Here is a 19,038-nt window from a genome sequence, read left to right as displayed (position 1 = left end):
CACCGACGTGAGTGTACGTGCGCTTATCGAAAGGCCTTTCTCCGACACCCACCTCCTTCTGGGAAAGCCTGGTCCTGGCTGGATTCTTAACATGGTTTGCCAGTTCTGCTGGCCAGCACTACGGCCACCCCAGAGAAGCAGCTTTGCAGGCATTTTTGGGATCCCAAGTCCCAGCTCCTGACTCAGGCAGCACTTTTCCAGCTCTGTTCCTAACCTCACCTCCTCAGAAGATCAGCTCGCTCAGGTTTGCCCAGCAAAGGACTCAGTTGGCTGCTCTCACTGCAACAAGGAGCAAAGCACCCAATGTCACAGAATCACCCACAGAATGGCCAGGGTTGGAAGGGACCTCAAGGATCACGAAGCTCCAACCCCCTGCTGCAGGCAGGGCCACCAACCTCCACAATTCATAGCAGCCCAGGCTGCCCAGGGCCCCATCCAACCTGGCCTTGAACACCTCCAGGGATGGACGGGGCATCCACAGCCTCTGGGCAGCTGTTCCAGCACCTCACCGCTCTCTGAGTACAGAACTTCCCCTGACATCCAACCTCAAGCTTCCCTCCCTCAACTTCAAACCGTTTCCCCTCGTCCTGCAGTTATCTGCCCTTTCCAAGAGTTGATTCCCCTCCTGTCTGTAGGCTCCCTTTAGGTACTGAAGGCTGCACTGAGGTCACTCCGCAGCTTCTCTTCTCCAGGCTGAACAAGCCCAGCTCCCTCAGCCTGTCTTCGTAGTGGAGGTGCTGCAGCCCCCTGATCATCTTTGTGGCTCCTCTGGACCCTCTCCAACAGCTCTCTGTCCTTGTACTGGGGGCTCCAGACCTGGACACAGCACTGCAGATGGGGCCTCACAAGAGCAGAGTAGAGAGGGACGATCACCTCCCTGTCCCTGCTGGCCTCTCCTCTGCTGATGGAGCCCAGGATCCCATTTGCTTTCTGAGCTGCAAGAGCACACTGCTGGCTCATGGTCAGCTTTTCATTCACCAGGATCCCCAGGTCCTTCTCCACAGGGCTGCTCTCAATGACCGCTCCTTCCAGTCTGCATAGATGCCTGGGATTCCTCCGGCCCAAGTGCAAAACCTCGCACTTTGCTGTGCTGAACCTCATTAGGTTCACTCAGGCCCACCTTTCAAGCCTGTTGAGGTACCTCTGAATAGCAGCCCTTCTACCGTTTCAACCACACCACTCAGCTTGGTTTCATCAGCAAACTTGCTGAGGATGGACTCGATTCCATCATCGATGTCATTGATAAAGATGTTAATATCATCCCTGGAGGTGTTCCAGGCCAGGTTGGATGGGGCCCTGGGCAGCCTGGGATGGTATGAAATGTGGAGGTTGGTGATCCTGCCTGCAGCAGGGTGTTGGAGCTTCATGATCCTTGAGGTCCCTTCCAACCCGGGCCGTTCTGTGATTCTGTTGTGCCAGTCCTGGTGTTGAGCTGTACCACAAATCTCCCCATTGCTCTGTCTACATCATCCTGTTGGTTTTTTTCATCCATCAGGCACATCACAAATAGCTGCTCACTTTAGGTATGCATCAGCCAGATTCACAACTTCCTACAGAATATTCAGTTAATTCTTCTGAAAAGTCTCTTCCCTGCTGTTGCACAGGACCTCTCCTGAATCTTCCTCGAAGATTACAAGTTGCCAAACACACATCTGCAGTGTGAAACCTACCCTGTCCAAGAAACAGAAGGCTCTGGTGAGTTCAGGTTTTAAGAGTGGAGGAAAGAAGAGTGGAATATAAACACTGTTCTTGGCTGCAACGACTTCTGTGGATATAGATGCCAGATGCTAAAGCCAGATTTTGCCACATATAGTCCAAAATAAAGAAAAAAAATTGTTGTTTAATCATAGGCTTAGAGCATCTTACAGCCTTCAGGAACGCCCGCACCATTGTGTGTCAGTAGATAAAGTAGGGTGGTGAAAACTATATCCAAATTCTGCATAAACAAATATCAGGAAGGCACATACCAACAAACTAATGAGTGGTTGAGGTCCACAGAAGTCACATTTTATTTCTGTTTGCATTAAGGTTGTATTTCTATCCCACTGTACTCTTGGGCAGTTAGATGTGAGGCATTGTTGGGAATATTTCAGCCTCATTTTGGCTCTTTTGTGTTTGCAGTGCTCTTCAAACATAATTCGTTCTCTCTCCAGTCTTTCCAGCTTTCTGCTAGAGGCCAATGGTCCACGTGGCCTGCATTTGCAGCCGGCCAGACAGTCCTAAGGAATCACAAACCCTGCAGTGCCCCAGAGAGAACATCTAGGTAAGCTAAGCCACAGGATAGATAGAAGCAGGATTTGGAAACCAGGAATTTACAGAGCAGGATCTCTCCCAGCATTGAGAACAACAAGGTTGCTTATCCCACAAAACTTGAGCATAATAAATATTATTGGTTCTGACTGGTAGCAATGGGCAGTAGGAAGAAAACCCAAGTCCTTGAGCTGATGTCCATTCTCCTGTGTCTCTGCAGCAATGAACAGGCCCTTCTTACCATTCCAAAGCCACATCACTTGGAACAACTGGAGTCATACTTAAGGAAAGAGCTGCAGGCTCTTGACCTGACTAAAGAGATCTCCCAAGAACTGAAGCTGCAGGTCAGATCCAAGTTTCTGTTGACTTGGAACAACATACTGAGATGGGTTTACCTGGTGTAGGGAATCTGCTTTGGCAGGGGGGCTGGTCTCAATGATCTCTAGAGGTCCCTTCCAAGCCCTACAATTCTGTGATTCTGTGATTCTGTTATTCAAACTGGTCATCGAAAGGAAAAAGTAGGTGGGAAAAGTAGGCAAATATAGTTAGTATTAGATAGCTTGGTTCACAGCTCACAATAGAGAACTTACTCAGAATGTCATTTGTTTGTATGTTGGGTTTATATGTTGTTGAGTAATATACTCCACAGCTTGTGTAACTTTGCATTTTCAAATCAAAGCCCAAGTCTTCAAAAAGACATGGTAAAATGAAGGGGGTGTGAAAGTACTTACTCACTGAGCTCCCTAAGACTTGCCTAAACCATAAAGCAAAGTGTAGGCTCCAAAATTTTCATTTCAAAAGCTTTCATTTGTGAAATTCTTTACTATGAGAGTGGTGAGGTGCTGGAACAGCTGCCAGAGAGGCTGTGGATGCCCCATCCATCCCTGGAGGTGTTCAAGCCCAGGTTGGATGGGGCCCTGGGCAGGTATGAAATCTGGAGGTTGGTGGCCCTGCATGTGGCAGAGGGTTGGAGCTTCGTGATCCTTGCGGTCCCTTCCAACCTAAGTCATTCTATGACTCTATAATTATGTTATGTGTCTGCACATGACAAGAAGGGGGCTCCTTGTCAAGCTTTTGCTTAACCAGGATCCCAAAAATTCAGTTTTTATCAGGCCTGACCCTGGGGGTTTGTTGTGAACGTTTGAGAACACAGTTACTGAAGACACTGAAAACCACCACTTTAATTCAGAACACAGAGTGTTTATGCTGAGTGACACATTTGGATTAGAGTTTCTCTGCATGAATGCTAATTCCCAGAGGAATCCCGTAGTGATAAGAAAGGAATGTGGTAGGGAAAGAACCACAGAATCATTAAGACTGGAAAAGACCACTAGGATCATCTAGTCCAACTGTCAATTAATCAATTGATTACTGATGGATGATTAACAGCAAGAGAAAACAGAGGTTTCATGAATGTGTTATTCTTGGAAAGTACTTTTTTTACTGCATGACATGACATGTTTAGTTGTAGTTAATAGCAAGGTACGCTGAGTGAGAACGTTACCTATTGCTAGCAAACTCTTCCCAGCCTCACATACAACATGGGGCTCTGACTGTCCCCCCAAACAAGTTTTATTCTGCTGAGGACAGCACATGGGCTGCCCCACCAGGGCCCAACTATTAGAATTCTGAGAAGCGAACAATAATGTTTTCTCAAGCTCTCTTTCCTCTCTCAGCCCTACAGAGAGATCTTTGAATTCTTCATAGATAACTTCAAGACCTACAAGCCCTTGCTGTCAGCTATAAAGAATGAGTATGAAGCCATGTTGGGTAAGCTCTTGGACTTTGACCTCTGAGGGGAAACACTGATGGAGATGTAGTCTTACGCAGCTAATTACATATTGGGTGTATATATATATATATATATAGAATGAAGATTCTAAATATTTACATAGAATAGTTCTCTTTGAGGGACATACAAATAAGTCAAATGGTAAAACTATCTTCTTGGTCTATTAATGAAGTCTTCCCACGTGGGAGTGTACTTCCCTCGTACATAACAGGTGTTTTTATATATATATATTTATCAGACTTTTATTATTTAGATTGAAGGTTTTTCTGTATTTATTTACCCTTCAGATCTTCACCACACACATAGTTCAGGCAACATCCATACCTCAGCTTTTCTGAAACCACCATGTTGATAGCAGAGTGTAGCATACTGATATATTTGGATGCACTTGCAGTGGTAACTTGAAGCTTGCATTACTCCTGAAGCAAAGCAGGGCAGAGAGCTGAACTGGCTGTTCTCTGTCCATTTGTGGAGTGCTTTAAACCCCTCTTGGCTCTCAGATGCCACAGTGATAGCAGTGCTTTGTAAACAGTCAGTGTGCTAGAAATAGCTTGTCACTGGGAACTCCTGTCACACTGAGCAGCCTACAGATGTCAACATTTTCCTAATGGCACAATTTCTTCAATAAAATGTATCATTTATCCCAGTAGCTTTTACCTGACTGCCTAATGATAGTCCTTCACTGTAGGCAGAAATCTTTGCACAGTGCAAGATCAATGAATCAATGTTAATCATTACATCAAAACATTTTACTAACAGTTTCCTTCTAGAACTCCTCAGAAGACATTCCTTCAGCTCCCAGAGGATTCCTAGTGTCAGTTCCATATCCTGTATTGTGCTGAAGCTTACTTTTTAATTATTATCATCTTTGTTTAAGCATATTTTCTACTCGAGATGTTTTATTGACTTCTCCTTGCCAAGCGGTCAGCAGCCAGTTGTGAAACACTCCACTGACACCTCAGAACATAGTGTTCTTTGCTCACACCAAGGGAGTTATGCTACTGCTCTGATTTTTGCCATCTTCTGGTACCAGTGTCATAGTGAGAGAGCTCAGAAAAACCTTTGGTACAGTTACAGCACAGGAAGGAAACTCACACCCAACTATAATAAGAAAAGTAATTCCTGTTTTTAGATTTATGCATCCATTTTAAGTTTTAAAATAGAGTCTGCTGCGTGGTATTTGTACATGAATACTTATATTAAACTTGTGGCAAAGAGGAAAATATCTGCAAATGACATTGCTCAGTATTCTATCCTGTTCAGGAGAGTGTATGCATTATTCAGCAAGGAAAACCTTTGCCACAGCCTCATTTGAATTACATCTTCCTGTGGTGGAATTTATTTTAGTCATAAAAGCAGACCTCTACACCAAGGAGATGGTGACAGGTGGAGTTTTACCACGTAACTGGGATCTGGCACCCAAGTCAAGTACTCACACCAATCCCCTCAGATAAGTGCCTTTAGGGAAGAAAGAAAGAAAAAAAAAAAAATCAATTCAAAGGGGGAAATAGTTGAGTGTGAAAAGCACAGATGGCAGCAAAGCCAATACAACGAGTTCTTTATTACTTGTACTGACGAAAAAGGGAAATGAAGAGAGGGCAACACATCCCTGAAAAGAGAGGAGGGTGTGTAGACAAGTTTGTACACAGGTGGCACAAGGCCTTGCATTTGGAGACAAGGAAGCAAATCTAAGTTTGTGAAGAACATGCCTTTGCAAAACCAGGTAAACCACTAATTAGCAGCTATCTTCAGCTCCGTATGCTGTCTGTGCTTAAACAATGACAACCCAGTGATGCCATCTTGTTTCATCAGTGTTCGTTACCACAAAGCCTGAAATACTCAAGGAGATAAAATTCAAGTAAAATTCAGGTTTTGTTGCTCATTGTAAGAACCTACCTCTGCTCTCTCTAGCTCATCAGGAGGAGACAATCCGTGCCCTAGAGCCCCTGAAGGCCATGGTCTCCACTGTGTCTGAGGAGTGCACCCAGCAGATATTAGCACTGCAGGAAAAGGAGAAAGTGGAAATAAATGCTTTAAAGCAAGAGAAACATCATTTGTTAAAGTTTATTGACAACATGAAGGAAGAGAAGAGTTCTCTTCAGACTCAGGTAAATAAGGCTACAGGTCAAACATCTCCCAGCTTCACCTGGATCCATCCAATCTCTTCCTCCCAGGCGCTCATCCTTTAGTGCCAGAAGTACTGGAGCTGGTGGTGAGCAGCTGGCATTGTAGAAATGCTGGATCTCAAGAACATTCACGTTCCTTTAGGGCTGGCTGTGCTGCTATCAGAAGCCTTGACTTGTAGCTGCTGTCCCAGACAACCAGCTTCTGCACAGACTGTAGACTCCATAGTCATGGAGATGGCATTTGTTGAACTTTGGAGACTTGGGTTTCACCACGTAGATTGAAACACTCAAAAATATTTCTTCCCTTTGCAGTCCTAGACTTTCCTTTGGTTCCTCCACTTGTTGCTATTTACAAGCCTCATATAGAGATAAACTGAACCATCTCTGAGGCAACTGAGAATTTACATTTAGTTTGCTTTTGGGGGGGGAAGCATACGTTTGCTTTTCCTAGGAATAGAGCCCATAATCTAACTTCTAGCTTGGGCTATTCAAGTTTTGCAATTTGCATGAAGGATGTTGGAAAGATAATTCTGCTAAAACCAGAAGTCTGCTTTTGAGACAACATTCAAATACTCTAACTGGGTTAGATACACAAAGTTCTTTTGGAGAGATTTCAACATTAATGATTTTATGATTGTTCAAAGCTGCTGACTGGTTTGGTGGTGGCTGTGATGGTGTAGGGCCATAGGCAAACAGCATTGCTACAAAGGGCTCACATTTTTGTGGGACTAGCATAGTTTGCATCTTCAGAGTTCTCACCAGAATCACAGCAGCTCTCCAATGTGCCTGCTGGTTTTTTTAGGAATGGAATTACAAGAGAAACCGCGCAACTCAGCATGAACTGTATCTAATTCACTCTCTGAAAGGCAAAACACAGATAGAGCACTCTTCAGCAACCTTCTCCAGAGCCCAAACCTTTCTGGCATGTTTCTACCTAACCATCCTTTCCTACAGTGTTATTTCTTGCCCACTCTCCTGCTCCAGTTTTTTTTTTTCCTACTTCACATCCCCTACCCCACATCTGCCCCATAGTCCTGCTCTAGGCTCACCACACCAGCCCAAGGCTTCCCACTGATGCTGATCAATTCCTGCAGGTGGAGCACCTGCAGATGAGTGTAGCTGAGGAGTACACACGCTACCTCCAGGAGCACGGCGCCCGCAAACTGCTTCTAGCAAAACTGAATGAGATGCACAACGAGCAGCTGAACGTGAAACAGCACCAGGTCCAAGGTGGGGAAAGTAGAACTCTGTAGGAATCTGTCTTGCTCAGAGGCCCAATGCACACCCACAGTGCAGCATTAAGCATCTCCAAAATATCATCAGATATGATCCGATTCTTAAAATAAACTAAATTAGTGAACAAAATATCCATGAGCACATGAGGAAGGGATTAGGAGGGGATGTGGGTGGATGGTTGGGCTAGATGATCTTAGTGGTCTTTCCAACCATAACACCTGTTATTTAAAGCTGAAAAGGGTGAAGATGTGGTGAAGCTCACTCTGGCATTGAAGATGGCTCGGCAGGACCTCACAAAAGCCCAAATGAAGCTGAATGCAATGATAGCAGAATACGGAGACGTTGTGCCTAGGAAAGATTTTGAATCACTGGAGAAGAAATACTCTGACTTACTTCAGGAGGTCAGCAGAAGCTCCAAATTTTTGAGCTGTATCACATGAATGCAAACATAATGGGATGCATAGCCATTCAGGTTAGGATAGGGACTCTGTACACACAACTCACATACAGGCTTTTGAACTATGTTTGTCTGACATTCGTTGCAGTTTTGTCCAAAGCACAGCAAACTGAAACTGCTGCTGAACCAGGCTACTAACAGCTACCTTCCTAGCTGGACTTTGCTTCTTCCAATAGCATTTCATGGCTTCTTTACCTTGCTGCAACTCCAGGCCATTGACTCCACCACCAGGGAGATCAATCTATTTTCCAGCTGTGATATAACCAGAGGAGGTTCCTCAAGCCAGGGAAACCCATCCATGATAGAAGCTGTCCCTCCAGCTCCAAGTTCTCCCAAGGAGAACCTGTTGTGTCTGATGATAAGGATGGCTTTCAGTTGTGCAAAGCCTCCTCAACAGTATCTTAGCATTCCACCAGAGAAATGCACTGAACCAAGACAAGACTCTGTAATTCTTCTCTCTCTGCTCCTCACCACCCTCACTGTAAAAGACTTTTTCCTTATATCCAACCTAAATCTACTGTCTTTGAGTTTGAAACCATTTCCCCTTGTCTCGTCATCACAGACCTTGCTAAAGAGTCTGTCCATTTCTTTCCTGTAGCTCCCCTTTAGATACTGAAATGCCACTCTTAGGTCTGCCTGGAGCCTTCTCTGCTCCAGGCTGCACAGCCCCAGCTCTCAGCTGTCCTCGCAGGGAGGTGTTCCATCCCTTGGATCATTTTTGTGGCCCTCCTCTGGATGCACTCCAACAGGTCTATGTCTCTCCTGTACTGAGGACTCCACATCTTTGCAGATGTTCTTGCAGCCGAGCAAGAATAAATTATATGAATAGGAAACGTTCTAAATAAAGATCAATGGACTTGAAAGAAATGCACATAACATTTATAGAACAAAAAACAAAACACCTCTCCCATTCTCTCCTAGTGCATTAATGTGCATCACTGATATATTCTATTTGAAGTTTCTGGAAACGATAAGAAAAATTAATGAAGTTTATTTTTCATCCAGTCTAAAGGCAGTTAACCAAGAATTGCTCTCTGTATATCTATGGGCTGCACTGAATGCTCACCTGAACTGTCAGACAACAGAAAATCTCCGTTGCTGTGGTTGGTTACAGCCTTCCTTTCTGTATGCTTTAGATGAAGACTCTGAGGAAGGATTTTGAGCAGCTTCACGAGGAGTATGGAACACTGCTGGAAATTCACAGAGAGACTGCAGAAGAGCGAGACAGCTTCTACACCCAACTCCAAGAAGCTGAACGCAGTCACACGCCCCGGCCCAACTGGGCAAAGTGTTCAGGTGCTGCCTGTACTCAGCACTCATTTGCTTACAGACTAGATGTCTATAGAGCTGTATTCATTGTAAGGCTCCTACTGGGCTCACACAAAACCAGCACTCACGGGAAAAATGCACCTCTGTTAGCAGCTCAGCATCTTTTTGCTGTTGCAGAAGTGATTCCTGGTGGAGTGGAGCGCTGGGGCCGTCTGGCCGAGGGGAAGAGCAGCAATCAGCTGATGGATGTGCTTCTGGAGGAAATAGGAACAGGAGTGCTAAAAGAGATGAATGTCTTCCACGGATGGGTACGTGTGTGCTTTCTCCTCTGCTTGTTTCCACTGAGATTCATAGGTAGTAAATATCCACTCAGAAGGTGGGAAAGTTGCGTTCATGGTTGGACTTGGTGTATTCAGTGCCCACCTTCCCATCAGCATAACCACTGAACATTTTAGAGCTGGGGAAACTCGGATGCAAGAGAAAAGCTGAAGCTGAGGGTAAGCATACTGAGGACAGCTGAAGTATAGAAGCATAGAATCATTACGATTGGAAAAGACTACTGCTGAGATGAGCTTAGCCAAGCACCAGAATGACTAAGAGTGCATAGCAGGAGCGCACTGTGGGGAATGACTCCTTCCCATGACATCAGGAGGTAATTCAAACCACACTGCCCCATTGCACTGCACCCCGTCAAGCAGGGAAGGCAGGAAATGATACAGGGACAAGGCAGCGTTACAAGAATTCTTCACCTCATAATGTATCCAAACATCTCAGGGACAGAGTAACACTTCCTTGGTTCTTCCACATCTCTCCCTAAGAAATTCACCAAAACACTGCTCCAGTGCTGCACTGATGCCAGTGAGAGGAAGGCCTCATCTGTTTCTCTTCTATTTCCTAGGGCAAAGGTGACAAGGTTCCTGTGTACCTGAGGTATGAAGGTGAAGTCAAGAACAAAAAGCTGACTAAGAAGGATGTGGTGAACGTCCTGAAGGACATCTGGAAAGAGAAAATTGCACTAGATCAGCAGGTTTGTCATTTTCTTTCTCTAAAGCCCTGAGCTAAATCAGCCACACTCATGAACCTGGGACCTTAGCTAGAATGACTGCTGTTATTCTGGGTTGTTCTGGTGCACTGTACACCACGATGCCATCGCAACTATGTGGAAGCCCTGGCAACATCTGTGCCACCAAAGCAGGGTCAATTGTTTGGGTTTTTCTGTAGTTCTTTTTTTTTTTTCCTGGACTGATTTTAACCCATGCCAATCCACTATGAAAGTCCACAGAGGAACAAGTGGCTCCACAAGAAAAGAAGATGAGGAACAGAAAAGGAGGAACAGAAAAAAAAAAAAAATACACTTATTAAGCAAGTTAGCATAAAAGTGCTTTGGTTTTGTTTCACAAAAAAAAAAAAACCGACAATTTCCCTTTCTTTGTCCAGGGTGGGCTGGGAGTCATGGGTGAAGGCTAAAGAGCCTGTGTTTAAACCTTCTCATGTTAGGGACATGTATAACGCCCTGTTATCATGCCTCAGACACAAGAGCAACCTTTACAGAGGCAGAATCACTTCACAGATTTCTTCACTCGAGCTAGAAGCCTAAATACATCCCTTAGGTCAGCCCTATACAGTTTAGTGTTTCCTATGGCTGCTTTTTACTTTCAGATTAGATTCCTGGGGAAGCAGGGTTGCTGCAATCATTGTCTGGCTTCAGGTCTCTGCAGTAACTACTCCACATTATCTGAATCCATGAACAAAGCTTAGCTAAATCAGACAGAGGGGTAGCACCTCACAGGTAGTAAGTTCCTAAATATTTCACAAAAAGGGCTAGGAGAAAAGAAATTATCTGTGGACTCAGCAACAGGAGAGCTTCCTCATATACCTACCCTTTAGATTGTACAGACTAAACCTGGAAGAAAGGTTTCGAATGGCCAAATAGCAGGGAAGGCTCCAGCCAGCACTTGTTCTGCCAGCAGAAGTTGCCAGAAGACACATCTGTATGCAAACAGCTGCAGTCAGACTGGCAGATTTGTTTTAGTTCTGCTGCTCATGTACGATGCTTACTTGTTATTTGCAGACAGGAAAGCGATCCAGTCTTCCCGAGTTCTTTCTCAGCTATCTCCAGAAGAAGTATGGAGATGCCTCTGCTGTGGAATGGTCTTACAGTCTGTATGAGTATATGCGACTCTGCCCATCAAACCACATCATGAGCTCGTTCTATGAGATACTCACTGGAAAGGTAGGCAGCCCGTGCCCCTGTGCTGCACCTCTGCCCAGACATTGCTGGTAGTACAAACAGGAAGGCAGGGAAGCGTTCTGCAATGCAGCTTCACTTCACTGCCTGTTCACAAAGAAACATTAAGGTTGGAAAAGACTTCTAAAATCAAGCCCACCCCCACCATGCATACTGACCACATTCCTCAGCACCACATCTCCACGGTTCTTGACCGCCTCCAAGGACAGTGACTCCACCACCTCCCTGGGCAGCCTGTTCCAATCAATATATTACCACTATTTTTATTAATATCCAACCTAAACCTCCCTGGCACAACTTGAGGCCATTCTCTCTCGTCTTATCACTATTTTCTGGGAGAAAAAGGCCAACCCCCAAGACACATGACAGTAAATAACTTTCTCCAAAGCAGCTTGCTTAAGAAGGAACTGTTGTGAACAGCCACCCTGCAAGCCATGGTGTTTCTTGACAATTTATAAATCACTAAAAGCAGCTCAGGTGAAAGTTGATTTAGAAGTGAGCACAATCCTTTTGCAGTTTTGCTTCCCTCTTGAATGCAACCCAAGGGCCAACAGATAAATCAGTTCCTGACCTATGAACCCTCCCTGTTCCACAGGTAGCTGAAGAGCAATATCACAACCAGAATCAGCTGATTTCTGACCTGCAGAAGGAGCTGGCTGCCTGTGACAGCTCCAGCGATGGGTCCCTGCCCAGCAAGCAGTTCAGGCAAGAGCCAAGCACCACACACTGAGCTCTGCATGCTGGGATATGCCAAGTCTGTCTGCTTTGCTTATATCTGTCAGCACAGCCCAGGGAACAGCTTTTCTCTCTTAAATTCTTGTGAGGACAGCTATAGCAAGTGTCTACTTGTAAAACTCAGCGTAAGGTTTTAGAATTATGTGAGAACTGCAGGTTTTGATTAGCAAAACTGGGAAACCTGAGAAGAGATACGGGGCACCACACATGTAGCAGGATGAAGCAGCATTTGCACCCAGCCCCATTCCCCAGGGAAGAGACAGAGGATCCACTGCAGTGCTCCCATCTGCTCCTAGGACGGGTCACAAAGCATTTCTGTGAGTGTTGCTACAGGTGCAGGATTTGTCAATTGTCAATCACCTGTGCCTTCATAGAGACAGCGTTTCTTGGGGCTGTGGCACAGAACAAAGGCAAGAGCCACCTCCAACACGTAGCTGGGAACACGGCTCTGGTGCAGACGTGCCAGCTCCCAGCTAACCAACACCATGCTGCATTCAGAACTTCCCAGATGGTTCAGCATCAACATCCACCTGAAATCATCACCCTTGCTTTGTTACCTGAAGGTGAACGCACTTCCTTGACACGTGTATCCTCTTTGAGGGCAATGAAGTTTTGAAGATCTAGCTCATGGTGTACATGCACACTCTGCTAGCCTAAGATGCTGCTGTCCATACCAGCACTCATTAACTGCTCACACGCTGTTGCCTGTCTCCAAACAGAATGGCTCTGAGGGAGGCTTTTCCTCTGAAAAGAAGAGATGCAATCCAAGAACTGGTTGATGCAAGCAGGTTCAATCTGGACAGTGATGAAGACCTCATTGACTATACATCCTTATTCAAAGAAGTAAGCTCACATAAGTTTTCTTTTTGACTTGGGTTTAAGCAAAATGCTTAAATTAGGCTGGTCAGACTGTTTATCCAACTACTATAGCTGCACTGCACACCATGGGCTCTGAAAACCATCTGCAGATCTCTGCAGTGCAAGCTTGTGCTTTTTTCTGTGAAAGAGTTTTTCCAGATTTTATTTTCACTTTTCAAATAGAAATTCCATTTTTAGGAGAGCTATTTTAACATACACTGGGGAATGACTCTTACCGGGATGGAGGAACGTGTGATCCATGCTGTAAATTCTTTCAGGATGAAGAGGGGAACCCCGAACCTTTTGTTGCAAAGCTCAGGAGCCAGTATGTCAGTGAGAAGCAAGAGTACCTGCAAGAGCTAAAGAACAGCCTGGGAGATGTAACGTATGTACAAAGGGAGCGGGCTGATGGGGGTGGGGGCAGTGGATCAGGACAGTGCATGCAGAGAATCCCCCCATGGACACAGGAGGGCATCGCCTGTGCAGGGGCTGTGCGAGGACTCAGATTTGAATATCTGCTGCATCATACATTTGGGCAATGAAAAGACCCACTTCCCCACTCTGCGGTGAGCTGTGCCTTTCTCCTTGTCACCCCTCCAACCTCACTGTGCCCATGTGCTGGGGCTGGATTTGAATTGCTCCTGGGCTTGCAGGGACCTGACAAAAATGCTCGAGCAGAGCTGAACATGAGCTCCCTAACAACAACATTAGTGTGGAGAGAGGTGAGAAAGAAGAAGGAGCCTGGCAGCCACCAGGGCACTGGGCTTAGGCTGAGCACCTATGCTACACTAGGCATGCTGCTCAAGTCTGAGCTGAGAAGGGAAACTGGTCAAACAGGAGTCTTGCCTGACAGCCAGGGAAAATAGAGGATAAGTGAGATCAACACTCACAGGACAGGCAGAAAGCTTCTGGAATGACCATTGCCCAAGCCCTCTGCAGGGGTCAAGAAGAGAGTTGCAGGTGCACTGGGAGCCAAAATAGTAGAGAGAACAGGGAGAAAGAGAAGACTGTGCTGGGAGCATTTAGACAAGGAGGAGCATTTGGGGACACGGACTGGAGGTGCTGGCAAGAAGCAGCAGTGAGTGGCTACAGAGAAGGGGAGGTAACAAGTCACAGACTACTAGCTTTTACCAAGGAAAAACAGCATGAGATGAGGCATAGAGAAGTCAGTGTGGGAACTGGAGATGCAAAGGGCATCTAGGACTTGCTGAGGAAGCCAGGGTCAGGTTGAGAAACCTCCTAACTAGTGAACAGGCTCAGCTGGAACAGCAACTAATGGGCACAAGGTGAAGAGGCAGGACAGACAAACTGTAAGGGCTATGGCAAGCAGTGAGTGGAGAAAGTTGGCTGCACTAGTAATAATCCCCTTCAGTACTTGAAGTTAGTCTCGACATCCCTCAGCTCTCTAAAAACAGTAATGAAGTCCTGTATATACTCAGATTAGTTCTGAGGACTGAGAGAAGCAAACAGGATTGACAGCTGCAGACTCTAAGGCAAAAATCTGAGAAATAATCCCACCTCAAATCAAGACAAACAGGATGGAGCAATTGCAGAGAAAAGAAGCCTTGTGCCAGGCACCAAGCAATGAGGGAAACAGTAAAGGTGGGCTGGATGCACAGGAAGTTTGATGCTGTCTTTCACGGGCACTGAATTAGCAAGGAAAAGCAGAGTTATATAACAAAGGATATAAAAATGCTTAACAGAGGAAAATTAAAGTCTTCCCAGGTAATCACAAACGAACTTTTCCTAACTTCTTTTCAGTTTAACTTAGTAGTTTATTACATGCACGTTAAAAAAATCCTACCATTGATACCATTGAACAAACGCGCATTTTGAGCCACACAGATTTTCATTGTGGTACAAATGCTTGGGCATTCCTATCATATACCATAGCAGTGCAAGTGACCAAATTGTTTTTCAAGCAGAGAGGTGAATGCAGATGATCTGAAGGCAGCCTTCTGCAGGATTGATCCTGAGATCAATGATCAGATGCTAGATGCCTACATCAGCCTGGCTTACCAGGTCAAAAGAGAACAGCCCGACCAAGAAGTTGTGCCTGTGGACACCGTGCTGGAGAGACTCCGTGTTGGAGATGTGAGACGAGTAGGGCCCTCACCCTCTCTGAAGGAGAGAAAGGAGGCTTCCCATATTAAGAATAAAAAGCCTGTTTGATCTGCAGTTTTGGATACAGAGCTGAGTCAGAGCTACTGCACTAAATACCACTTCTCATGCATGCAGACACACACCTACTCACTAACTGTGGAGAGGATAGGCTACTTTGAACTATCCTAAAAAAACTGATTTCATTCTTGAACTGGAGAGACATCATAGCCCACATGACAGAGTAAGTACCATCAGGTGTATGAAGCCCCTGCAATTTCTGCCTTGATTACTGAAATTGGTGCTCCCTACCTCCAGCATAAGTCGCTAAGTGTCAGGAGAGGAACTACAAAAGCATTGAAAAAGGAGATGCATCATCTAGCTAGGAATCAGCTGTCCTAACTGCACGTATCTCTGGAAGGAGAATTCTGAAAAATAGCAGTTTTAACACAGCAAAATTCAGAGTAGCTGGAAAGAAGAGGGCATTAAAACAAAGAAGATATGTTTGGTAGATGAACATCAGATTTGCAAAGCTCTCCAAGAGAGCACCTAATGGAGAGGCAGGGAAAGCACCGCACTACCAAAAGTAGGATTCACTTGTTATGCTCCATCCTGAGCAATATAGATTCCAAAAAGTTAAATACATTGCCCTGTAAGCAGCAGTTCTTTCTTTCACCCTTCCAGTTTCGTTGCTAGGACTTGAAATCTCTTGGCAATCTATCCATCCAAGCCTTCGGTTTAGTTAAGTAGAGCAACTAGAACACCTCTCAACAGAAGAGAGAATGGATAAGGAATCTTACCTGCCCTCCTACAGCAGGAACTAGGAGGCTCTCTCTAGTCTCTCTTCAAATGCTCTTAGAAAAAGAGGGTTTTCACAGGACTTCAGCAGAGAGGAAAGAAGCTGGAAGCTCTGTTATTACTTCAGACCAAAGTTTTCAAACCCTGGCACGCGAAGACGTGAGGGTGCATTAAAACAACTGCATGGGAGCATAAAACATTTTAAAAAAGAATACTGTAATATGTCAGTTAAGGAAACAAAGCTGTTTCCTTTCAAATACTGGAGAAGAAAAAAAAAACCATAATAATGGAATTACTTTTTTTAAACTTGAAAATGACTGACCTTTGTATTGGCAACTGCCTGCCAGAATAACTAACTCATTGGCCTTCATTTCCTAGTGTTGTGCAAAATTGGTTTAACTTGTAAGCAGTGCTGCCAAAAGCCAGGTATGATTTCCAGGAGTCCTCATTAACTGCACTATTTGGATCTCCATTTCAGAGAGATCCATTCCATTTGGGAAGCTACACCGTACTTTTCAGTAAGGAACTCTTCCTCACAGATCCAAGAATACAGAAATCTGTATTTTGTGACTTTAGAACATTCCTAAACTGCAAAGAAGAAAAAAGAAAAAGCAGTTACTCCACTCCTTTAGTCTGCAGGGTTTTTTTGTTTTTTTTTAGTTTGACTGAGCTGTGGCTGACCCCAGCTGGAAGCACCAGCCCTGTTCAGCCCCTCAAGGCTCAAGGGGACTGCAAAGCAGCAGCCCTGAGCCATCCCTTCTCCACAGACTAATTAATCAGTTTAAAGACTTTTAAAAAAAGTCAAATTAATCTATTTAAAAGCCCCAGTTTTTCAAATTTAAGACAGCTGCTAAAAATCAGAGGTAGTGGAGGAGGATGGAAAACAGATTTTTTTCTTCCCCTGAAAATAAGCAAGCAGTTTAATTGCCTTACCTTGGGAGCTGCAAACTAGCTAAGTGAAAAGGAAGCATGCTAGCACGTCAGACTGGGAAACAGAACAGCATTACAGATGAATGATATCCAAAGAAAAGTTTTATGTCTGTTCTTCTGAAAGAAGCTTTCCCAGCTTGTGAATTGTTTCAGAAAGCCATCATTCTTTGCACCTTACAGATCCTGACGTGGCTGACCTTCCTCCTGGTGCAGCTTAGGCTCACTCTAAGTAGTAAAACCACATACAAGCATTTCACTCGTTCTCTCCCTTACCTGAAGGACACAAGGGTTTATTTGGCACCATGGCTGGCCTCAGGAAACACCTGCAGAAGTGCAGCCCTCAGCTCTGAGCATGTGTTTTAGAAATAAAAGGAGGGCCCAAACACAAAGCATCTTATTATTAGAGTGTCTTATTAGCTGTATCTCAGCCAGCCACCACCTTACTCCCTTTCTTTGAAAGGACAAGACCAGGGTAAAGATAACAGGAAGATCACATACAACTTACCATCAGGGGCAAAACAGCCTAGACTTGGGGAAGATTAAATTATTGACAGTTACTTGAGAAGTAAGAAAGTGACAAAACTAAAAGACACCTTTCTCCCATTCTCCTCTTCTTCCAAAGCTCAAGTCACTCCTTCATCCCCAAACTCTTCTACTCCCTTCCCACTCCATACAGCATAGGAAGGTGGGGAACACAGGCTGCCATCAGCCCCTAATACTTCATCTCTGCTGCTCCTTCCTCCCCACTCTGCCCAGTGACATTGTGCTCCATGCGGTGCCCTCGGGCTGCAGGGGGACAGCCTGCTCCACCATGGGCCTCTCCCAGGCTGAGGGAACTTCTACTCTGCTCCTGGAGCACCTCTTGCCCTCCTTCTGCACTGGCCTTGGGGTCTGCAGGATTGTTTCTCTCACATTTTCCTCATTACTCCCTCACACACCTGCTGTGCAGCATTTCTTACCATTTCTTATGTTAGCACTGATGTGCATTGCAGAAGGGCTCCAATTTAGCCAGTGGTGGCTCTATTTCATAACTGGCCAGAACAGGCTGTCTGACACAAAGGTACCCCTACAGTCACCAAACCTTTGCCACATAAACCAAATTTACACAATTAAGTCCATTTACCACATCTGACTAGAAAATTTAACCTCTCAGATGGTCTTCAATTACTTCTTGTTAACTCCCCATCAGCTGTTGCCACAGATAAACTCTGAGCTACTCTTGAACATTTGCACCAGATTTGCAAAGTAGGACAAGATCCCAAGCTTCAAAGTCCCTCATGTAGAAAAAATACACAGCTCTAACAAGGATCATCATCTTCTCAGAAGGCAGTCCATAACTGCTCATTTGAGCAAGCAAATGGTTAGCATGAAAAGCACCAGCATGAGTGCTTATTAGGAACATTCTGAGAATGCAGCAGATGTATGGTAACCTTTTAGCTCACCAGAATAAGCAGCATTTGTATCGTGCAGAATACACATCATATTTTATTTTATGAGCTGTAAAAGTATTCAAAGTTAAGATACAAGAATAATATATAATAATTGATGAGATCCAGCAGGCTGGCACGATAGCCACAGCACAACCTGAATCAATTCAAGCCTGTGCTGACTGCATATTGCCACAGTATTGCAAGTGGAAAACCATCACATGGAACCACCTACGGCCTGCTTGCAGAAGTTAGCTATGCTTCCACCCCTAGGACGTGCCCACTGCCAGAGGGGCACTTTCACTTGTAGGGAATCACTTTATTCCCACTCACAGCAATGGGAATCAGCAGCTTCCTGTACTCCAGAGGGAGGTGACGCTCCACCAGCACGTGCAATGGCATCTTGTCTGTCACCACCCCTTGCCTTTGTTCAGAAAAGAGAGCAGAAAAGAAACAGAATAGTTAGTGGAAAGAGTTTCCAATAAACTTAATATCAAAGTTTCTGAAGTTTTCTTGCAGTGGCATTTTTGCTTTTAACACCTGAAACGCACAGGCTGTGGTTGTTTGCAATTGGAAAGTCTCTCCCTTTATTTGCACACAACTTCCCCATGATGAGTTCAGTGCCATCTATGGTGCAGCCCCCTGCAGAGGTACATGTTTTCCACAGTGAAAGTCAGCACATTGAGCCATGCCAAAGTAGTTCATTCCTTTTTAAATTCACAGCCCATGTGACATGGGATAAGTTTTACCATTTAAGGACATGACAGAATGATGCAATGGAAGCAAACATCCCATTGTCCAGACTTTTTTTT

General features: G+C 45.0%; 1 protein-coding gene across 1 annotated transcript; it reads left to right on the top strand.

Moving 5' to 3' along the window:
* Positions 1–1,578: 1,578 nt before the first annotated feature.
* On the top strand, positions 1,579–15,143 carry TSNAXIP1 (translin associated factor X interacting protein 1; the record flags this gene model as incomplete). Its single annotated transcript, XM_031555403.1, has 15 exons — positions 1,579–1,695; positions 2,154–2,263; positions 2,471–2,594; positions 3,927–4,020; positions 5,954–6,150; positions 7,263–7,398; positions 7,636–7,805; positions 8,998–9,157; positions 9,308–9,438; positions 10,029–10,157; positions 11,202–11,363; positions 11,974–12,083; positions 12,833–12,956; positions 13,250–13,356; positions 14,897–15,143. Coding segments are annotated over 15 exons (2,118 nt in total), but the record flags the coding sequence as incomplete, so codon positions are not given.
* Positions 15,144–19,038: the final 3,895 nt, after the last annotated feature.

The sequence above is a fragment of the Meleagris gallopavo genome, chromosome 13, assembly GCF_000146605.3.
Source record: "Meleagris gallopavo isolate NT-WF06-2002-E0010 breed Aviagen turkey brand Nicholas breeding stock chromosome 13, Turkey_5.1, whole genome shotgun sequence".
In the NCBI taxonomy this organism is placed as follows: domain Eukaryota; kingdom Metazoa; phylum Chordata; class Aves; order Galliformes; family Phasianidae; genus Meleagris; species Meleagris gallopavo.
The sequence above is the reverse complement of the archived record's forward strand: the minus strand, read 5'-3'. Positions and strand labels throughout refer to the sequence as shown.